Genomic DNA, 19,011 nt, shown 5'->3' on the forward strand with positions numbered 1-19,011 from the left:
GACTTGTTTAACCTAAGTTGCTTAACTTGTTTATTATGTTTAAATCCATTTAATCTATTAAAAATTCATCTAATCTATTTAATAAATAAGTTATGTGGATCAAATCAAATTATTTATTTAATAAACAGATTTAATTCAAATTTAAAATTTTGACTTATTTAATAAATATCAGATTTGAATTAATAAATTTTTGATCCCCGATTGTTACCCCTACCAATAGATATACCCTACCAACAGATAGATTAGTGTCATATACAGTATTGAACATGCTTATACTTGAGTGGGATAGAAATATATAATCCTCGGATGAAATAAACAAAAAAAAAAAATGCTGCACGTGCAATTCATGCGACTCACCAACTTGACTAAAGGCAAAAGTGGCGAGAAACGCAACAGTACAGACATCTCTCAAACCCCTCATTCGCGAGCATGACAGGATATTATCTACCGAGCAGTATCGTAATAAGGATGGCAGAGTGCCACGATCCTCGAAGTGCAGGGCCCCTTTTCAGCTCACCTTGCACACTCCGCACAGCTTTCAAAGGCGAAGTTGCAGCTATTTCTACCATTTTATCCAACAGCAAATCATGGCCTACAGCATAGACAATTCCAAATTAACGAACCCAGAGGCTAAAATATATTTTTTCGGATTAAAAAACAATGTTTCCATATAGTATCTCTTTCCTTCATGGAACAAACACCCTTCTCCAATTCCATTGCAGCAAGCAAAAGGTGCAGTAAAATCAGCAGATCTAGACCTTACTAAGTTACTAGGCAGACAACCACCATTGCACCTCTTAATTAATAAGCCTTGCGAATCCTTAGGGGGCCACTACAATCAAGATACAACCTAATCAAGAAAGATTGCAACTAACAATATCAGACTAATTCCACTCAAAAAAACAAAATATCAGACTATCACCAAGTACCTGAAATGGATTAGAATCCCTTAATCCTGAGTAAGGGAGGCTACGCTTGAACTCCGAAAGGGCCAAGTGGCTTACAGAGAAGTTTCCCAGCAGCGGGTGTCATTTGTTAGTAAGCAGGCGGGCCACATCTGGCTCAAGTTTAAAAACTCAACCAAGAGAAATTCTAAAGAATGCAGTCCAAATCCAATATGGTAATTTGGCTAGGATCAGATCAAATAAGGCTCCAATAATCCTGCCAAGGGGTGAGAAATTTTGAAACTTACTGTAGTTAAGATCAGTTCATCACTGGTTTCATGTTCAAGGACTCCAAATGACAATAATCCCTCAACCTTTGCATTACCATGGTCTGCTACATCTAAACACAATGAAGAGCAGGTCAAAACTGGCATCAAGATTGTATTACAAGTCACGCATTACAAAATCTTTTAGCTCTCATGTTTGCACAGAAATATTCCTGATTTAATTGACAAGGAACTAGCTCTGAGCTTACAATCAACATGCGCTCTCACCTGGCAACAATAAACATCATTAACATTTAAAATTTTAAGCTAACAGTAGTAAATACTTTCTAAGCTTATCAGTTCAGATTACATGTTCCAACGCATTGCTAATTGCACAGATGGACCAAGATATACAGGCAACGTGTAGGAAAGCCAGGGCGAGAATTTGCAAGCTAGGAAGCTCTTAACTAATAGGATACAGGTACTTTTACCAAAAATAGGATACAGGCACTGGCTGGAGCATCATTGTCATCGTCAACCAGATTTGAATAACAGCACTGCCTTCGAATCTACATAGAAATAGATGAAGTGGTTGGTCTCATGCGTCACATACGAACCTGTGCAATACAACCAGAAACCAACAGAAAAAGAATATTTACACTCCATGGACAGATTAACTAACAGAATGAAGCAAAATAATTACCTTAATCCATAACAATTAGTTTTAAAATAAAGCGACAAAAAGAAAGAGGGGAAAAACTTCAAGCCAAAATATGGAGATAACTATGACATAATTAAAATATCTGTGCATTGAGTAGAACTTCACAGTTACAAGTATACATAGTTCAGTCATAATCTCGGTTCTCCCCTCTCTCCCCCCCCCCCCCCCCCCTCTCTCTCTCTCTCTCTCTCTCTCTCTCTCTCTCTCTCTCTCTCTCTCTCTCTCTCTCTCTCTCTCTCTCTCTCTCTCTCTCTCCTGCAGCAAGTCATATACTCAGTTAAGCCAAAAAAAAAAGAGGTTAATATAAGACCTGATCCATTATGCCAATACTAAAGTAGCAGTACCATTTGTGATAAAGAAAAATTTTGAGAGATAAAAGTCCATATAACCAAGAATGAACTGATGGTTGAGCCGAAAGTCAAGAAGACAAGATGGTCTCTGCTATTAACAAGGGCATCAAATTTACCAAAAGTAAACTGCATATGTGGATTTTTAGAAGCTAAACGGATTAGAACTCAGCTGCTTTGGTGTTTTAGAATTTCCAAATATGAGATTTACCAAGGAGAAAGGGGACAGCGTAACGAGATGTAAAAGTGATGGGTGTGATGGAATATATGGTAGAAAGATGCAGAGCAATTTTTTTGAGCCAAACAATGGAATAGTCCAACATGCATTTCATAAGAAATGAAATGGAAACAAAAAGCAGAATAAAACAACAAGAGAGAAAAAGAAAAAAAGATAATAGCCTCGGAGCCCAAACAACAAGGTCCAAACCCAACCGAATTCCACCTAAAGCCCCCATCACATAACAGTATGTCCCAATTGAAAATGGCCCACCTGCAGGCCCAACAATTTGAATTCAAAATTCAAATGGGCCAGCTGGAATTTTCAGTCATCCAGCAGGCATCAAACTCTGTGCCGCATGATGGAGGACCAGATCTCCACCTACTCCACTATGATGCAGAACAATTACATGATCACATAAACACAACATAAACAGCAAGCCGTATCTTATCAATTTAGAGCAGGCAGTTTCAATTCCATTTCTTATTTCCTCTCGAACACAAGCTTGTGCTCCCATGTTTAAAACTTGAAGCAAATATGTTATTCAAGGATATGGTTCTAAAAGGGTATGGGCAGCATTAGAACAACAAACTTGTACAAAAGATGTTGTAGCTTGTCATCATTTAGAATTTGCATACTAGTTAAAGAAAGTCTTCATGAGAATTCAGAAAGTACATGGACATGAAGAGAGAGGAATAGAGAACAAAAACAAACGAAGACTGGAAATATCTTAATAAAATTCATTTTTAGAGGAATTCTTCATATGTCAGTTTGTGCATGTTATTTATCGTGCAAATATAGTGGGTGCCATGGATTTTGTGTAATATCATGAATAAGTCATCATTTTAAAAAGTGAGACGAATAATGATAGCAGAACTGCCAAGTGCATCATTAGCTTTTCCCTCGCTTCCATCCATATTACCTAGGATTGGTGAATTTTTCACAAAAATGATGCCACTCTAGCCTCAACAAGACCGCCACAAGAATGCCAAAAGTACAATTATTTATATAGACTTTATAAAACCAGCAGATCCCATATCACTAGCTGGACAGTTATATTAGAACAGCAGATCCATGACAGGTTATCCAGTCATGGTCCAAGCAAAGCATTATAAATAATCAGAAAATGGAAAAGTCCGTTCAAACAAATGCAGATCAAATTACAAAGCATGAGTTTGATCAAGAAGAATGTCATACAGTAAATCAATCTTGTGAAAAGAAAGGCATAAATCTACACAATTTACAGCTACAACAAGGACAATCAAATCATTTAGTTACAATAGAAGAAACCAAGAGAAATTAACTGATATGGGACAAGGAACCCCGCACCTCAGGTTCCATGCCAAGATCACCCAGGAGTCGAGTTACCTCAAATTATCACTTCAACAGAAAAGTAGCCCCTGGTGCATCAAAAACATCAGCCCAAGCTTTCAATCTAAAACTAATGTTCGATGGATATAGAATAGATATCCATGTCTTGGATGAACCCATCCTGGTAATACCAACCTAGATTCAGGGTCCTCGTTCGAGTTTAGTCACTATTGCATCTGCTGCAGGACATGATGCATCAAAATTCCTTAAGCATGCCTTAGCAATAATTTAATCAAACTTGAGTCCATTTCCCTTCCTGAGAGCACCTACAAGTCCTACTCATGGCAAAAGAACCTAAAAAATAGAAACACAGCAGGTTATCCCTCTATTTTTATAGGGAATTGTGTTATTCTTTAGTTGAGTGCCTACTTCCTACATTTTCAGGTGACTACATTGATTCCAAAAGAGCTTGGAGACAGCATGGTGTTGATCCAAGGAGGCTGATGGGCAGCCTGCTCCAAGCCAAGGCACTTATACCATGTTTGAGAGATAGTTCTCATAGTATGTCAATTAGCCACAGTATCCCTTTATTACTCATTTGCTTTAATACCCATATTATTAGCTATCCAATGCATATTTTACCATCACTTTAGAATAATAATTTTCCTTCTAGGATATAAGAGGGACTTCAGGTCCTGACTTCAATCAGACCCAAGCTTGTCTTCTACCCACAAACAATAAATATCCCATTTCCACAGCCAGTACTGCAATCAATTCTGGATGTGCTTGCTCAGACCTCACGTGACCAATCCTTCTTATATGGTGCCATGTCATGTCATCTAGCCCAATAATTTGATTGTACATCATTCAGCATTAATTCAAGCAATTGTCAAATTTCAGCTATAAGACAATGAAAGGACAAGAAAATGAGGTTTTTCCATCTAAATATGGATGAAACCTACAAAAGAATGAACGCAAAAGACTTCACTTCTCAAATTCATTTATCTTGCAAACAAGTACAACCGAATGGGATCAACAACCATGACCATGCCACATGGAACTAAAATTATAAATGGATTTATTTATTTTTTTGCGCAGAGGAGGTGGGGGGGGGGGTGTGGATTGCTAAACTTTTCTGCACTAAAAAACAAAATCAACCCAAACTTATAGGTATGGCAAAACACCAGTTACAGGTACAAAAATAATACATCAGCTATTTGGAAAGTGTATCTAAAGGTTATAGTTTAACAATTAGATAGTGAACACATCCAAAAAGACTTAACTGAAGTAAAAAAAAAGGTTATGTAATCCAATAATCAAGTAATATCTTAGAAACAGAAGAAAATGTCAAGGATGTTTTACATTAACTAGAGATGCATTAGATTATCTGACAGTGTCTGCTAATGCAAATATTACAAAAATACCCATAACTGCCAAAAACGCTAGTGGCTTTGTGCTCATGCAGATCGACATATGAAATTTATTTTCAGGCTTACGGAATGATGAAAACATATAGCAAGAGAAAAGATATACACACAGTCTTTATAGGCTGCGGAAAACATGCATACTACTACTAAAAGTAGTTTGGTAACCATCAAAAAAAGGCAAGAGAGAAGGTCATATACATATCATTTTAGATATGTATAAGAATACAGTGATATGTCTGCATGCAGCAAGAATAGTAAGTTCTAGTGGTAGTGGTAGCCTGCACCAGGAGTTAGGATTATGCCCTCATATCTTTTCATCTTAATAGAAAGACAGATGGTATTCCATTGAACGTGATTATGTATACTATTTATGAATGTTGCAAAGTTGAATCAATGAGACAAAAATAGAAATTAATGGGAAAAACTTATAGAAACACGGATTGAAAAACATTTACTCCATCCAACATAGAGTTCTATTTCCAGGAGAATCTTGGAGTAACTAAGCCTTTATTACATTTATAATATATGAAACAGAGAGACAAATGGAGCATCCTATAGATTTGAAGCAGGTGGGTAATGAGAAGTTGGTTTGCCAAATCACCACATGCTGTTAAAACTTGAAGAAACATATTATAGAAAACAATAAAATGATAAGAATATATTAAACGAACTCTTGACATTGAAGAAGGTTCACTTAGATATATGGCTTGAGAACATGTGGATGTTGAAGTGCATATGAGATAAACCAAGGGATAATTATTTTACTACTTCAAAATAAAGTTTCGAGTTGCAATGAACAGGAGATTGCTTTTTCAAGAAAGGATTACGCAAACTTTGGCTCATAGGAAAACTAGGCCTTCTGATAGGTAAAAGAAGTTGATGCCTAATTCATTATCTTAGTCTCCAATGAAATGTTCTTGGTTACAGCAATGACTATTATAGCTTCTTCATCTTGGTGGCAAAAGAGTAGAGCATACTTTGCAATAGCTGACATGAATAACTCGCAAGCTGAAAATTTCACACATATGAAACAAGTTTTGGCAGCTTCTGACCTACATTAATACTGCAGTGATTGTGGAAAGCTAGATGCTGAGAGTCATATCAGACTCCCAAATATAGATACATATGGAACACTTCAGATCTTGTAATGATCATGAAAATTTGTGGATGGCTGGAATTAGCATTTCATAGTTACTTGGTAAGCTGATATCTTCATTCTGACATACTTTGAGCAAATGCACAGGAACAAAAATCCTAGTTGAGATAAAGTTGTTTTTCTATATCCAGATATGTTAAAAGGTTTTATATTGCAGTTTATCGAAGATTTCAGCTGACCCAGATTGCATGGATTGGCACATCAACATGCAGGGACAAGCTACCATTTTCTTCAGTATGGACTCGGCATTCAAACCAGAACAGAAACCATCTCTGAGAAAACCTTGTAACAAAACTGTCAATGCCTCAGTGAACTTGTCCGCAAGAATAAGCATCAGGCCCTCATGGATGAACAAAACCCTCTTCTACTACCTTCAAAAAGATACTCTGACAGTCAAGGAAGAAGCGCTGGCTTTGCACAGGCATGACGTTGCCAAGCATCCTTCGTCAAAAAAGATATCAAAATAAATGAGGTTCAAAAAAAAAAAAGAAGGGAGGGGACAAACATTCCAAGAACGCTTCTAATAATTCGCAATAACCATCATTTTTCTATTGATAATCCCAATTCACATATTAATACTAACTAAATGTTTTTCAGATAAATTGATAAATCTCCAGGTCATGCTTTCTCATCAACATTTTCTTTGTAATTCTTTTTTGTTTTCCTTTATCCTCGTGACAAGCACATAGATCAAGTTCTAAATCAGGTAACTTCTTGACCATGCACCAGTTAATTCATTACTCGTGACTTCATCCAGCTAAAAAGCATACAGATATAAGTTCTTGGAAGTTAGTACCTTCATCTCAGCAACAAAAAGAAAAAAGAAAAGAAAAACGAGGCTCAAAGATTGATATGAAGACAAATGGGAGAAGAGAGAAGAGATCATCGGGGGGTACCAAAGTTGCGACCGACAATGCAGTGCCAAGTTGGGCCGTGGTTCTTGTCGAACTCCTTCTTGATGTACTCCGCGATGTCCTTCTCCACCGTATACTTCTCGAACGCCTGATCAGAATAAACCCTAATCAAGAGACTCAAAAATAGTACCAGGAAACGAACTTTACGGAAGAAATCAAAGGGGGAAGCGGACGCAGAAGAGGAGGAGGTGGAGCAACGTACGATGCGAGCACATTCGAAGACCTCCTGCCGCATCTCCTCCTTCATGTCCGCGCTCTTGAAGGTGATCTTCCTGGCCGCGGCCCCCGTCCCCGCCCCCAGCGCCGCCGTCGCCGGCGGCTTCCGGTCGTCGGAGGAGGCACGCAGGTACGCCGCGGAGGGCGCCGATCCGGCGACGCCCTTCCTGCTGTCGTCCGCCATCTCGCCCCCCTTTTTCCCTTCCAGTCCCTTTCCAAGATCGCCGGCTCCAGCCCCGAAGACAACGCGGACGCTCTTTCCCCCTCTTGTGCGTTTATGGAAGTTTCGGGATAAAAGATCTGGATCGTGTTTTATATTTGACTTGCAGGCGTCATAAAACGGTTTCAAATTTCGAATTTAAATAGTGAATCCCGGGGGGGGGGGGGGGGGGATTAAAAAGCGAAGCTTTTTGCATCCACCCGCCGGAGCCCAGATTGGAGAAAGTAAATTAGGCCACGCAAGATGCTGAAAAAGAGACGACAGCATGAGTATTTCGTACGATGGGATAGATGGTGGCTGGTGGTGATACCGCGTCGCGTGATGGAAAAGCAAATTATCTTGTGGAGGGGCTTGCACTCAGTGCACGCAAACGACAGTACTAGGGCTTCGAGAGGCCTGAGAACGCGGCGTTTTCCGACAGACCGAGCCAAGAGAGCAGAGCACCCACATTTGCACCCAAAATACGTTGTGACCAAGTCAGGCTTGATATATACTGGTGCAATCATTCCTTGAAATAGAGATGGGCTCCACTAGTTTATCATCTGATTGGGCCTCATAGCATCTAGCTCAAATTTATTTTGATTCAGTGATTGGTTATAGGCTGATCCAGCTTTTTGTCTCTTTTTTTTTTCCGGAGGTCTTATAAGCTTGGTTCATAATTGATTAAAATAAGTTTCAGATTGGCTTAGTTATAATTAAAACGAGACTGGTCCGAACTTATTTAAATTTGAGCTTAAATTGTTGCTGTGGAATTGGATATGCAAATGAAAAGTTAGTACTTGAAAAGGGATGTGAATTTTTTCCATTGTAAAGTAGGTGTTTCACACCTAAAAACTTCATAGTCAGCCACACAAAAAGAAAAACAAGACCTGGTGCAAATAAGAGCTATGGTTTACCTCAAAAAAATTTAAATTGCATAAAAAAAGAAAAAAGAAATAAATAATCATGGCTGCACTCTTCATCTGTTTGGATGGAAGTTGTAAGTTTGAACCTTGGGAGGTGGTTCCAAATATTTAAGTAATCCTACGGTTGTGCTTCCATTCTGAAAATAATGATGCGTGATAATACGAAACTGAAAAAAAACCATCACAAGAAAATGAAGAGCCACAGTGCTAAAACCAGATTAGATCCATCTCTCACCAAATCATTTAATAATTCAATGTAAAAATAGCTATGCATTATATATCGAGAAGTGTAAGATGCACAGCCACATGCACATCACACAAGAACAGGTGCCAGTTTCCCCTATTTCGCACAACCTGTTGCATGGCCAATGCAATAAATATCAAACTTTCTTTCATTCTCGAGTTGGTAAGAACATCATAGAGATAATTTTACAAGGGGCGATCCATAAGAAATTTGCCAGTTGGTGAGCCGCGGATGACACCAATGATAACAACCTCTGCTCAATAAGCAGAGATTCTTTTTCTTGGTTGGTACACTCCCAATAATTTAAACCTGAATAGTCATAGTACGATTAGCTGTCCGTCCCTCTCCATCAAGAAAGAAAGGAGAAGAAAATTTCAGGTACGATTTTCCTTTAATTTACTTTTGATCAAAAAATACTTTATTGACTGTACATAAAAGCAAACTTGAAAAAAGTACATGCCTTCTCAGGCTTTATATAGTGAATAATTGGTGGAACATGAAATGCTGCTATTTTTCACATTGAAGAGTTGACAGCATCAAACTAATGTTTTTTTTAAATATAAAAATTAATATTTAAGTGATGTAAGAAACTTCTTCCACAACGATGGAACTCCCAGCATGAGCAAAAGATACTGTTTATTTTTGTCTTCCAAGATGACCTGACGATTAAGCAACAAGGATGGAGTTACACTGTCATGCAGCGAACGAGTTTAAAAAGCTGAAGGTGCTTGGAAATCCTGTGGGGTTAAGATAAGAAACGAGCCGAAGAAAAGCTATCCTTGAAAGCAGGTTCTTTCTGATGAGAGCCAAAACTATATAATAAACACACAAAAGAAAACTGCGCTCAAGCTGCAATAGTTAATAAGCAGTTCTGGGGCTGCAATATGCTTATGTCACATGATAATATCGTTTTCAATGCTTTATAATGTATTCTTCAAAATTTGTTAGGTCTCAGAAGCAAGACCTTGAAAAGCTACGCACCATTCATCCATAATCAGCAAAAAAAATGTTCACAAAACAGTGATTAGAGATGGCCACGTATGTGGCTAACCATGCCGGTAGTACCTTATGGGCTGGGGACGGGGAGCTGCCTCGGGAGCTCCGGGATGTTTTGTTTTCCGATTTTATTGGGTGTATCCGTACACGTGTTGTATAGATCACCCGGTTTAGCAAAAAAAAAAAAAAAAAAAAAAAAAGAAAAAAAAAAGAAAAAAACAGTGATTAGAGATAAATTGTTTGAAAATAGGCCTTAGTTCTCATGATGTATAACACGGAAAAGGCCTTAGCTAAGTGTTCAGCACGAAGTTCTGCAGCCAACCGTAGTAATACTAGCATTTCATGAAATGATAGAATTTGTCATTTGTTAGGCTATTACAACCCTTAGTACTCAAACCTCAGAGTGTTATCCAAGCATGCACTTGTCCAGTTTTCTACTGGCATTTAACTCTTAGTGTCCACTACATAAAGAATTACAAAAGAGAAACAAAATGATAAACAAGACTTACAGATAACAAAGGAACAAAGACATTCTATGAAGATGTTTCTGTCATATTTTCTAATTCATTTATCAACAAGTTGAGACAAGTTAAGAATATACCTCGTCCCTATGTTTCTTCATCAGAGTCTTCCACAATCCTACTCATTTTAGCCCTCTTCCTTCTTAACTCCATCTCTTGATCTTCCTTATCAGTCTCGGAATGTTCATCAGGAGTACCACCACCGGACTCCGGGGATGCAACCTTCTCAGAGGCATTTTCCTCATCTGGTCCTACAGATTCCTCACTTGATTCATTCTCAGATGATGTAGAATTGGCCTGGCTGGGATCATGTTCAGATGCCTCTCCCTCAATGGCAAGCTTCTTCATCTCTATGATCTTAAAATCCCTTGCTGTGCTGCGCTTGGCATGCCTCAACAAGTTGACTTTAGTCAGCTTGCTGAGTTGAATGAGATATTTCTCATAGTCCTCAATTTGGAATATCAAATCAGGAATACATCTATTCTCCCTTTTGATCTTGCTAATGATTCCCCTCCTCTGAGCATTCTCTTGCTGGTTCTGAATTGCCAAACAAAGAAAGGGAAAAGAAAAGAAAGGAGATGAGGGAAACTTTAAAGGTAGAACGAACAAGCTTATATAGATCATTGAAACAGAAGTGAAAGCTAAATCGGACATAGGCAAAATAAGACTGCAGAGCTATTTACCCTTTGCACAAGAGCAACAAAATTGTATAAAGGACTGGTGAGCCTTGAGCAAGTCACTTCTGCTAGCTTCTGAAACTTGGGGCTAGGTAAGAGTTGCTTGCAACCTTTAGGAGCAATGCAGAGTTTTGTCATGCGAGCCAAAAGCTTGTAAAATCTTGCAGTTACCTTCAGTAAATGCTCTGCTTGAGAGTCTGTAAAATAAGGACATAAAAGTGTTGGTTGTGATGTAAAAGCAAAGCATGTTATTCATTGTTGGATGAAAAGCATACCCTTAAGGTTCATCTCCAGAAAAGAGGACAAGAGATATGCCAGTGCTTCTGACCTAAAGTGCAATGCTTCTTCCAATTTTAGTCCAGGTAGCCTTTCACCAAATTGGTGCTTCTTTTTCAGGCCAATGAATTCAAGATTGACAATGGAGATTGCCTTAAGTTTTGATACAGACCAGTCCAATTCAACCATGCAACATTCAACCACTTGTATAAGCATAGCAGAAATTGCATTTTTTGTTGAATGATTAATAATGGGAAATGTTTCAGATATCTCCTCTGGATCTTTATCTTCAGATCCCATAACTTTCAACAGCTCTAATGCCATGTCATGAGCAACAATCAGGTCATTTGGAGCAGGCATCAGATAAATGGCGAGTCCCGCTACACTTCGTGCAGCATTGGGATTCTCTATACTGCTGCTCCTACAGATGCCCCCAGCCCAGGTTCCATGATAGGTCTTCTGTTGACGTGGCAATTTCTTCTCAATGATCACTATCAATTCAGCTAGAACCTAAACAAGAAAATGGGAATAAATTCACATCCATCTTCTACATAAGTAGATGAAATCATGGAAAGAAACATGAAGCAAACAAAATAGCAAAATGATGATGAGATTTTTCCCTCCTCCCTTCTTGAGGCCATCTCAGCATGAACTAACACTTCACTGGAGCTGAATACACTCCTCAAAGCACCACCATCCCCATGAAGACTTGCTGACTTATTGAACAGAAATAGAAACAAAATTTACCCTAGTTTTTTGGTGTAAATTTTCATGTAAAATATAACGATTAAAATGCAGTAATTTTTAATGGATTAGTCTAAAAAGATTCCGAAAAGGCTTCATTTTATTCAGATGATGCATTAAAAACACTTAGTTCGGCCTAAATAATCAAGCTAGCTGAAACCAGCAGCTTGATTCAAACAACTAAGTAACATAAATTCCAGACTAATTGTTTCAAATAACCATATAAGCAGAAAGGAGCAAGCCCTCATTCATCACATGGTAAGGCACTCCTCCCCATTGCAGGAAGATATCTGCGTTCTATTGTAGGCGAAGATCATAACAATATAATCATTCCGAAGTGGGTAATACCATGGGGGATGAGAAGTAGCCAAAAAATAACACAGTACTATATTAACACAATATACTAGGGCTACTACATCTGTTAATCTACATTCACAATGGAAAAGAAATTGTAGTGTGAAAACAGGAAATATGCTTAATAATCAGCTACAGAGAGGGACTAGAGCTACCTCAGATTCATGGAAAAGTGAAAGAGCAAGAAGCTCTGAATACAGTGGCTTTATTATTTTCTCTAAAAACAAATGGAGTCTTCTCAAGAACTTATCCTCCGGCATTGAGCCTTGCCCATTGTCAATACCCTGAGCAGTATCTATTGTAGTTTCGGAATCCAACTCTGGTGCTTGCAGGATAAGCATATCCTCAATCAATTGAGCAAAATGAACCCCAGATGAATTTAGCTTGAACAACTCATTCAAGCATAACAATGATAGTAAGAGTTGGTCTCCTTTATTTTCTATGTTTGTCTTCCGTTTGCCTTCTATCTTTTTAGGATCTTTTTCTAGTTTTAGGCCAGACTTAAGCAGCCATACCAGCTGCATTATAAGTTGTCCCAGCTGTTTAACATCTCCATGGAATAAAGTTTTCAATGGATCATTATTTGATCCAGTTTTCATCAAACTGATTGATTGTAAATGATGAAGACAAGCCTTTAAAGCAAATGATATTAGCTTCAGACACTGGTCCCATGTCTTGCACGAAGATGATTGACTATGATTCTGAGAAGCAGTGTGTTTGTCAGGATAATCAGCATTGCCTGACTTAAGTGCAGTCACTAGAAGCTGATGGATATTTGAGGTTGCAAAGAAAGGTCTCCTTGCTTGAGATAATTTTTGGAGGGAAACATGTGGGTACTCTTTGGACTCACTGTTAGCCTTGTCTTGGATATATCTCGAAGATCCTTTCCGGGTGCCACTCCTCTGTTTATTCATGATTGATTCTTTTTCTAGAAAATCATATGAACTAACAAGCTCCATTATTTCTTTTTCAAGCACTATCTTTTCTTCATCAGCTGCTTTCTCTAACTCTGAAGCAACAACATTAACGAACACCTCAATAATTCCAAGCAAAATCCAACCACGAGAACAAGTTTTCCCACCTTGTGATGGAAGAGAAGTATCTTCACTCTGGCCTTCACCATCTGATCCAACAATGGAAGCAATCATATCATGGTCAGAAGCAGAAAAAGTATTGAAATTGAAACAATATTAGCTCAACAAGAGTCAGACAATGAGAGTTGAAGGGGACACAAAACCATCTAAAGTGCATTTTCTTAGAGATCTCCGGATCTTTGATAATGCATTTGAGAACAGCTCACCAGATGATGTCCTTGCAACCTGCAATAGGTTCAAGAAAGGATTGTGACTGCAAGTCTTACAGTGACAACTTCAGATGTATCCATTGACAGCAAGGCAAGCCATGCCTCCCTTACCTCATTCTCTTGTGAAGGGGAGAAGTCAAAACATGGCCAAGAATACTCTGATGGATGGTCAGATTTATCATGTGGCTGAAGAAGAAGAATCCAAGAGACACATGATAAAAGATAGTCCAAAGGTTCTACCAGACAAATTTTTCCACTCTCCAACTTAAAGCATGCATCAACTCTAAGGGGAGAGTCTGCATCCTGCAAAAAGAATTTGTCCAAAATATGCCAACAATGTTATGACGTAATTCCTTAAGGATTATATTTGATGGTTTCATGAATTTTTACATGATCCTGAAGACAACACAAAAGAAATAATAGCAAATATGCAACTTTTGCAAACTACAGATAAAAATCAAAAGGATGAGGCAAAAGATAAAATACCTCTTTGTAAAAGTGAAGAAAGTGAGGCCAGAGAAAATCCAAGACAGAGGTAGCAACAAACGGGTCTAACACAACAAGTTTAATGAGACCATGGTACATGATTTCTTTAACTCTAGCCTGTCTAAAGCAAGCAACTGCTATCAAAAGACTTGTTAAAGCTGGGGAAAAAGTGAAATTTTCATGACTATAAGTGCCTGAAAAGCACCTGTTGTGAAAGACATCTCTGAAGCAATCCACTGAGTTCTTGAAAGAGACCTCTGCCCAGCCCACAGGATATAGCTTGCTGGCTGCAACTTGCTTGGCTGGATGACTCTTGTAAAGAATTTATACCATCTTTCTTAGATCTGTTTTCCATTAAAATTAATTCAATGATAACATTAGTAGCAGCTATACGAACTGAATCTTCTCGTTTGAACATGGCCTTTCTTACAACCAAAACAACGTAATCCTGCAGATATTCATCAACAGCATCATAACAGCACTTGGAGTATTGAAAGATTACTGCATAGTGAGATAGTTTGAGAACCAACACCTGGAGATCGCGGCTGAACTTGATCAGTGGCAAGATGGCATCAACGAGAGCAACGGAAGTTACATCATTCATGAAAGAGAAATAGTCCAGTAATTCTTTCAGGTGAGCAATGTAATCTAGCATAGGGTAAGGGTAGCTTTGAACCAGATGACCAAATAACCTATTACAAGATTCACATAAAGATTGTATTGATATGTATCAGATTGTAAGAAAAGTGCTCAAAAAAATTATAATCAAACTGCTTAAATACTTGATGATCGGCATGCTCTCATGAGGCTTCAAAGAAAGAATCCGAAATTTGCACTGCTCAATTATCTGCAGCTCGGGGGAAATCAAATCCTTAATAGAAAATATTGAGAGGCTGCACTTCATGACAATATCAAAAAAGAAAGAAGGAACAAGGCATGATACATAAATGGGGCAAAGCACAATAACCATGAAAAAAAAACCGCTGCATTGATTGCTATCTATTTTCCAGTTCCTTTTCCTTTCATTTTAAATTTGGCAATGAGCGATAAAAGGCTTAAATAATAATCACTGACAAAGTAAAGCATGGTTCCATACAGTTCATAAAGCTAATGGAATTGTACAAGTTCCAACCAAACAAACCTCGTTTCTTGCCATGTCATGGACCTCAAAAAGTGTCTTTAGTATTTGAATGCCGAGCTCTTCCATGCTCATCAAACCTCTAGAACCACCAACATCTCCACTCCCACTATCTATTGATTCCAGCAAAACAAAGCCAAACTGAACAGTGCTGGGTACAACATGCTCCCGTCCATAGTTGCTCTCATTCACCTACAAAATAGTGAAGTGCCTCGATTATGCTTGATGATGAATTCAACTAGTATGAGCGGGTGCAATAATTCAAACATAAGGAAAAATAAGAAGCTGAGTGCAAAAAAAGTTACAGCTTTTATCAATGCTTTCTCCACACATTTAGCAGTCTCCAGGCATTCCTCTTTCACATCATCAGGCAACCACTTGCAATTCCTACAAGTTTCAACCTTTTAATCAAACACAACAAAACAAATCACAATCATATTTTTGAAGAGAGAAATGTCGCTGATTGGAAAGAATCCTCACCATGAGAGCTTATAGTCGCGGTGAGAGGTCACCACCGCTGACCTCAAAACACCAATAGACCTCTCGTTGAATCGTCGCACCCTGGCTACCGACAGCAGGATGGCGACCGCGAAGTGGTTAAGCACACCACGATCGGATCGAACAATGGCCAGCACCTCCTGCCCCAAGGAAGGGTCCTGCTTCACGGCGAAGTTCACATGCATCAAAACCGTCCCCTCCACCTGCCGCACAATCGAAGCCGGCCCCGTTAGGGACCCACCAAAAAACCCTAAAATCCCTCCAATCACCGCCCCCTTGTTGATCCCCTTGGAAGCGAGGAGAAGGAGCTGGTAGACAAGGGACGGCAGATCCTGGAGGTCCACCGCCTTCATTCCTCCGAATACCTTCTCGACGAAATCCAGAACACTAACCCTAGAAAGCGCCGGGAAATCGCGGAGGAGGGAGACGATCTTTACCAACAGGGCCTTGGACCAATCGGTGGCGAGGAATCTCTCGAGGATCGGGACGATGGATTCTTCTCCGGAGGCATCGATGGCGAGGTCGAGGAGGCGGGGGAGGAGGTCGAGAGGCTGGGCGTCGTCGGGGTCGGCGATGTCGGAGAGGTGGAAGGCGATGAGGTCGAGGAGGGAGGGGAGGTCGGAAGGGTCGAGGTTGGGGAGGAGGGGGGAGAAGAGGTGGAAGACGAGGGCGGTGTCGGGGCCGCGGGGGAGGCGGCAGGAGAGGAAGAGACGGAGGGAGGAGAGAAGGAGGGAGGAGAGGAGGGAAGCGCGTGGAGGGGATCGGGAGAGGAGGGAGAGGAGGGAGGAAAGGTAGGTGGTGACGGGAACGGAGGGAGAGGGGGAGGGGGAGTCGAGGAGGGAGAGGAGGGCAGAGGGAGAGGCGGAGGAGGGGAGGGTGGCGAATGGATCCTCGGCGAGGCGGACGATGTCGTCGGCGGTGAGAGTCGGCGGAGCTGGGTGGTGGGTTCGGGCTGATCTGGCGGTGGTGGTCATGGCGCCGCCGTGGCTTGGTGGCGCTTCGTTTCTCTTCCTTGCTCTCCGCCGCGCTCCCTCAGGTTTGAAACTTGGCGAGCGTGTTCGCGCTTGCGCGGGAAATGATGATTGGAACTTGGGGTGGGGAAGAGAGAGAAAGAAAAGAGCGTGGCCTGGGCCGAAAGCCCGGAACCCGGAACCTGGCTTGAAGCTTGAGCTTATTGGGCTGGCCCAATTAACTTGATTTACTAAAATTGTTCCCAGAACAATGCTTGATACGTGGGGTGGCACCGTGGCAATGTTTAGCCCTTTAACCTGTTTAATTTGATTCAAGCCATGCTATATTCCCAGAATAACCTGATTTTTTATCTGCTTAATGAGAAAGTTTAGTTTTGGTTACTCTTGATGATGACCCAATACCAAACACCTCGTATTATAATAAGAATGGGCAGCAACTCTATCCAAGTTTGGCTTCACTTTCTCTAAAAAACATTTTTTCTCTTAACTCTTGGCATTTCATCTTGAATTGATTATATGCATGCTGTTCTCATATAGCTCGACTTTTTGCATATATTTTTTTTCCAATTTCCCATCATCAAGTATATTTTATGGGCCACGTCTTGTAGCTTTTAGTGTGTTGCACATATGTGAGATTTTAATTTATTAACATCTCATATCATAAATATTTTTTTATCACGGTTATTGTTATCGATATTGACTAAAAATATTTAAAATTAAGATGTATAGACTATGGTTCCATATTGCATTATTCTTATTTGTATTTTTATTCTTTTATTTCAAAAATAAAATATTTTTTTATTTTATTTTCAAATCATAAAATTTTAAAATAATTATTAAAAAAATATATAAATATGTTGGTGGTGAACAAAATTATGACAATAGTTGTGAAAGCAATAGAGGCTATAGTGATCTAAGGGGCAACGATGATGTAGTAATGATAGTGGTAGCAGTAATGGCTGCAGCAGTCGTGATGAAGATGACTGCGATAATGGTGGTGCGGAAAGACAACTATAGCAGTGATAGAAATAGTAATGGTGCAGACGACTATATAAAAATAATAAAAATAAAAAATTTTCTTTTTTTATATTTTTATAAATGATAAAAATAATTTTTGAAAATAAAATATAAAAATAATAATACCAAACATGTTCCCATCTTAGTTTTTGTGATTTTATTTTCTCAAATATAAATTTTAAAACTGATCCTATGTATATGTATTTTAAATAATAAAAATCGCCAGGTGCGAAGGTAGTGAAGTTTTACCTGCCTCTCAATAAGCTAGAATCTGGTGGTTCCAAAGTCATTGTCTTGCGCCATCCAGGATATATTTTATACATAAATTACGAACACAACAGACGCCAAAAATAGCGTTTCCAAGAAGGGCAGCGGCAGAACCAAAGTAAGTTAAATATTATAATCTTAAAATCAAAGATCAAGCAATATACTTAATAATTGCAAAAGTTCTTGCTCCAAAAAATACTATAAAAAAATTAGTAGAATACGACTCTTAAAGAGCAAAAGAAGATAGTGGAAACAATATAATCGGCAAGAATATGACATCAACAATGAACATTAAAGTAAGTTGAAAATATCATACAAAAAATTACACGTGAGGGCATGGATCAATATGTGATTTTTCATGTTCGAAATTTGTATCAGGTAGCACAGCTTATTTATAATTTATTTAGATCTTTTGAATGATCAATGATATTGTCATAGAAGAGATTGCTTTGCTCAAAGCTCTTTAAATGCCCTCTTCCGGGTGTAGCCAGCTTTGCCATCTTAAAATGAGCACTAGAGAAAAATTTTCATGGAGTTTCAATATTAACCTATCTTTTTTACGCCTCGCCTCCTTCTTCTTGTATGTAATTATTAGCTCCCAACTTGGCGAGTCCAAGATGTTCATCTTGGAAACAGACGGCCCACCATCTCTTTTTCTCTAGTCATCAGTCAATGAGGCTGATTTGAGCGCCTAGTGATGATTTCTGTGGTGCTAGTTTTATTCAAGATGATATTGTTTTTGTAGTAATTAGAGGCATGCATAGATCGGATGATAATCATGTTAGGATTATTTTGAACCGAACCCATTTAATTCGGATTTTTAAAATCAGAACTAAATCAATTAAAAAAAAATTGTTTGAACGATTGGGCACGATTGGGTATATAATATTCATGTCCGATGAGTTGGGTTATAGACTAGGCTAAATTTAAACATA

General features: G+C 39.0%; 2 protein-coding genes and 1 long non-coding RNA gene across 4 annotated transcripts; all 3 read right to left on the reverse strand.

Annotated features, from left to right (window-relative positions):
- Positions 1-614: 614 nt before the first annotated feature.
- LOC120105767 lies at positions 615-1,111 on the reverse strand. Its single transcript, XR_005508074.1, has 2 exons — positions 930-1,111; positions 615-850 (listed from the first exon to the last, which is right to left on the reverse strand). It is a non-coding gene; the product is annotated as an uncharacterized LOC120105767 (long non-coding RNA).
- Positions 1,112-1,299: 188 nt separating this feature from the next.
- On the reverse strand, positions 1,300-7,919 carry LOC103703627 (dynein light chain 1, cytoplasmic-like). Of its 2 annotated transcripts, none has more exons than XM_039118517.1 (3): positions 7,446-7,919; positions 7,226-7,331; positions 1,300-1,719 (listed from the first exon to the last, which is right to left on the reverse strand). In XM_039118517.1, exons 1-3 carry the CDS (start codon positions 7,641-7,643, stop codon positions 1,685-1,687), a joined length of 339 nt encoding a protein of 112 aa, XP_038974445.1. In that variant the 5' UTR covers positions 7,644-7,919; the 3' UTR covers positions 1,300-1,684. The 2 variants fall into 2 exon arrangements, with proteins under 2 accessions (XP_038974445.1, XP_008784763.2); XM_008786541.4 differs by having other exon boundaries at positions 1,300-1,767; positions 7,446-7,908.
- A 907-nt stretch (positions 7,920-8,826) lies between these two features.
- On the reverse strand, positions 8,827-16,388 carry LOC120105779 (Fanconi anemia group I protein homolog). The gene is made up of 14 exons (XM_039118518.1): positions 15,804-16,388; positions 15,629-15,710; positions 15,327-15,515; positions 14,968-15,032; positions 14,718-14,877; positions 14,391-14,633; positions 14,186-14,302; positions 13,811-14,002; positions 13,634-13,715; positions 12,552-13,519; positions 11,298-11,808; positions 11,029-11,219; positions 10,426-10,882; positions 8,827-9,137 (listed from the first exon to the last, which is right to left on the reverse strand). The coding sequence occupies exons 1-13, from the start codon at positions 16,172-16,174 to the stop codon at positions 10,433-10,435; spliced, it is 3,621 nt and encodes a 1,206-aa protein (XP_038974446.1). The 5' UTR covers positions 16,175-16,388; the 3' UTR covers positions 8,827-9,137; positions 10,426-10,432.
- Between the last annotated feature and the right edge of the window lie 2,623 nt (positions 16,389-19,011).

This window comes from Phoenix dactylifera, unplaced genomic scaffold (genome assembly GCF_009389715.1).
Source record: "Phoenix dactylifera cultivar Barhee BC4 unplaced genomic scaffold, palm_55x_up_171113_PBpolish2nd_filt_p 000366F, whole genome shotgun sequence".
NCBI classification, from domain to species: domain Eukaryota; kingdom Viridiplantae; phylum Streptophyta; class Magnoliopsida; order Arecales; family Arecaceae; genus Phoenix; species Phoenix dactylifera.

Bases quoted from the DNA above. Each gene is read 5' to 3' on its own strand.
- LOC103703627 (XM_008786541.4), bottom strand. From the start codon at position 7,643: ATGGCGGACGACAGCAGGAAGGGCGTCGCCGGATCGGCGCCCTCCGCG. The intron at 7,332-7,445 runs GTACGTTGCTCC...TATTCTGATCAG, and splicing joins TCTTCGAATGTGCTCGCATC to GCGTTCGAGAAGTATACGGT. The intron at 1,768-7,225 runs GTACCCCCCGAT...TGTATTGCACAG, and splicing joins CATTGTCGGTCGCAACTTTG to GTTCGTATGTGACGCATGAG.
- LOC120105779 (XM_039118518.1), bottom strand. From the start codon at position 16,174: ATGAAGGCGGTGGACCTCCAGGATCTGCCGTCCCTTGTCTACCAGCTC. The intron at 11,220-11,297 runs GTATGCTTTTCA...CTTATTTTACAG, and splicing joins TCTGGAGATGAACCTTAAGG to ACTCTCAAGCAGAGCATTTA. The intron at 10,883-11,028 runs GTAAATAGCTCT...TTGGCAATTCAG, and splicing joins TTGTTGCTCTTGTGCAAAGG to AACCAGCAAGAGAATGCTCA.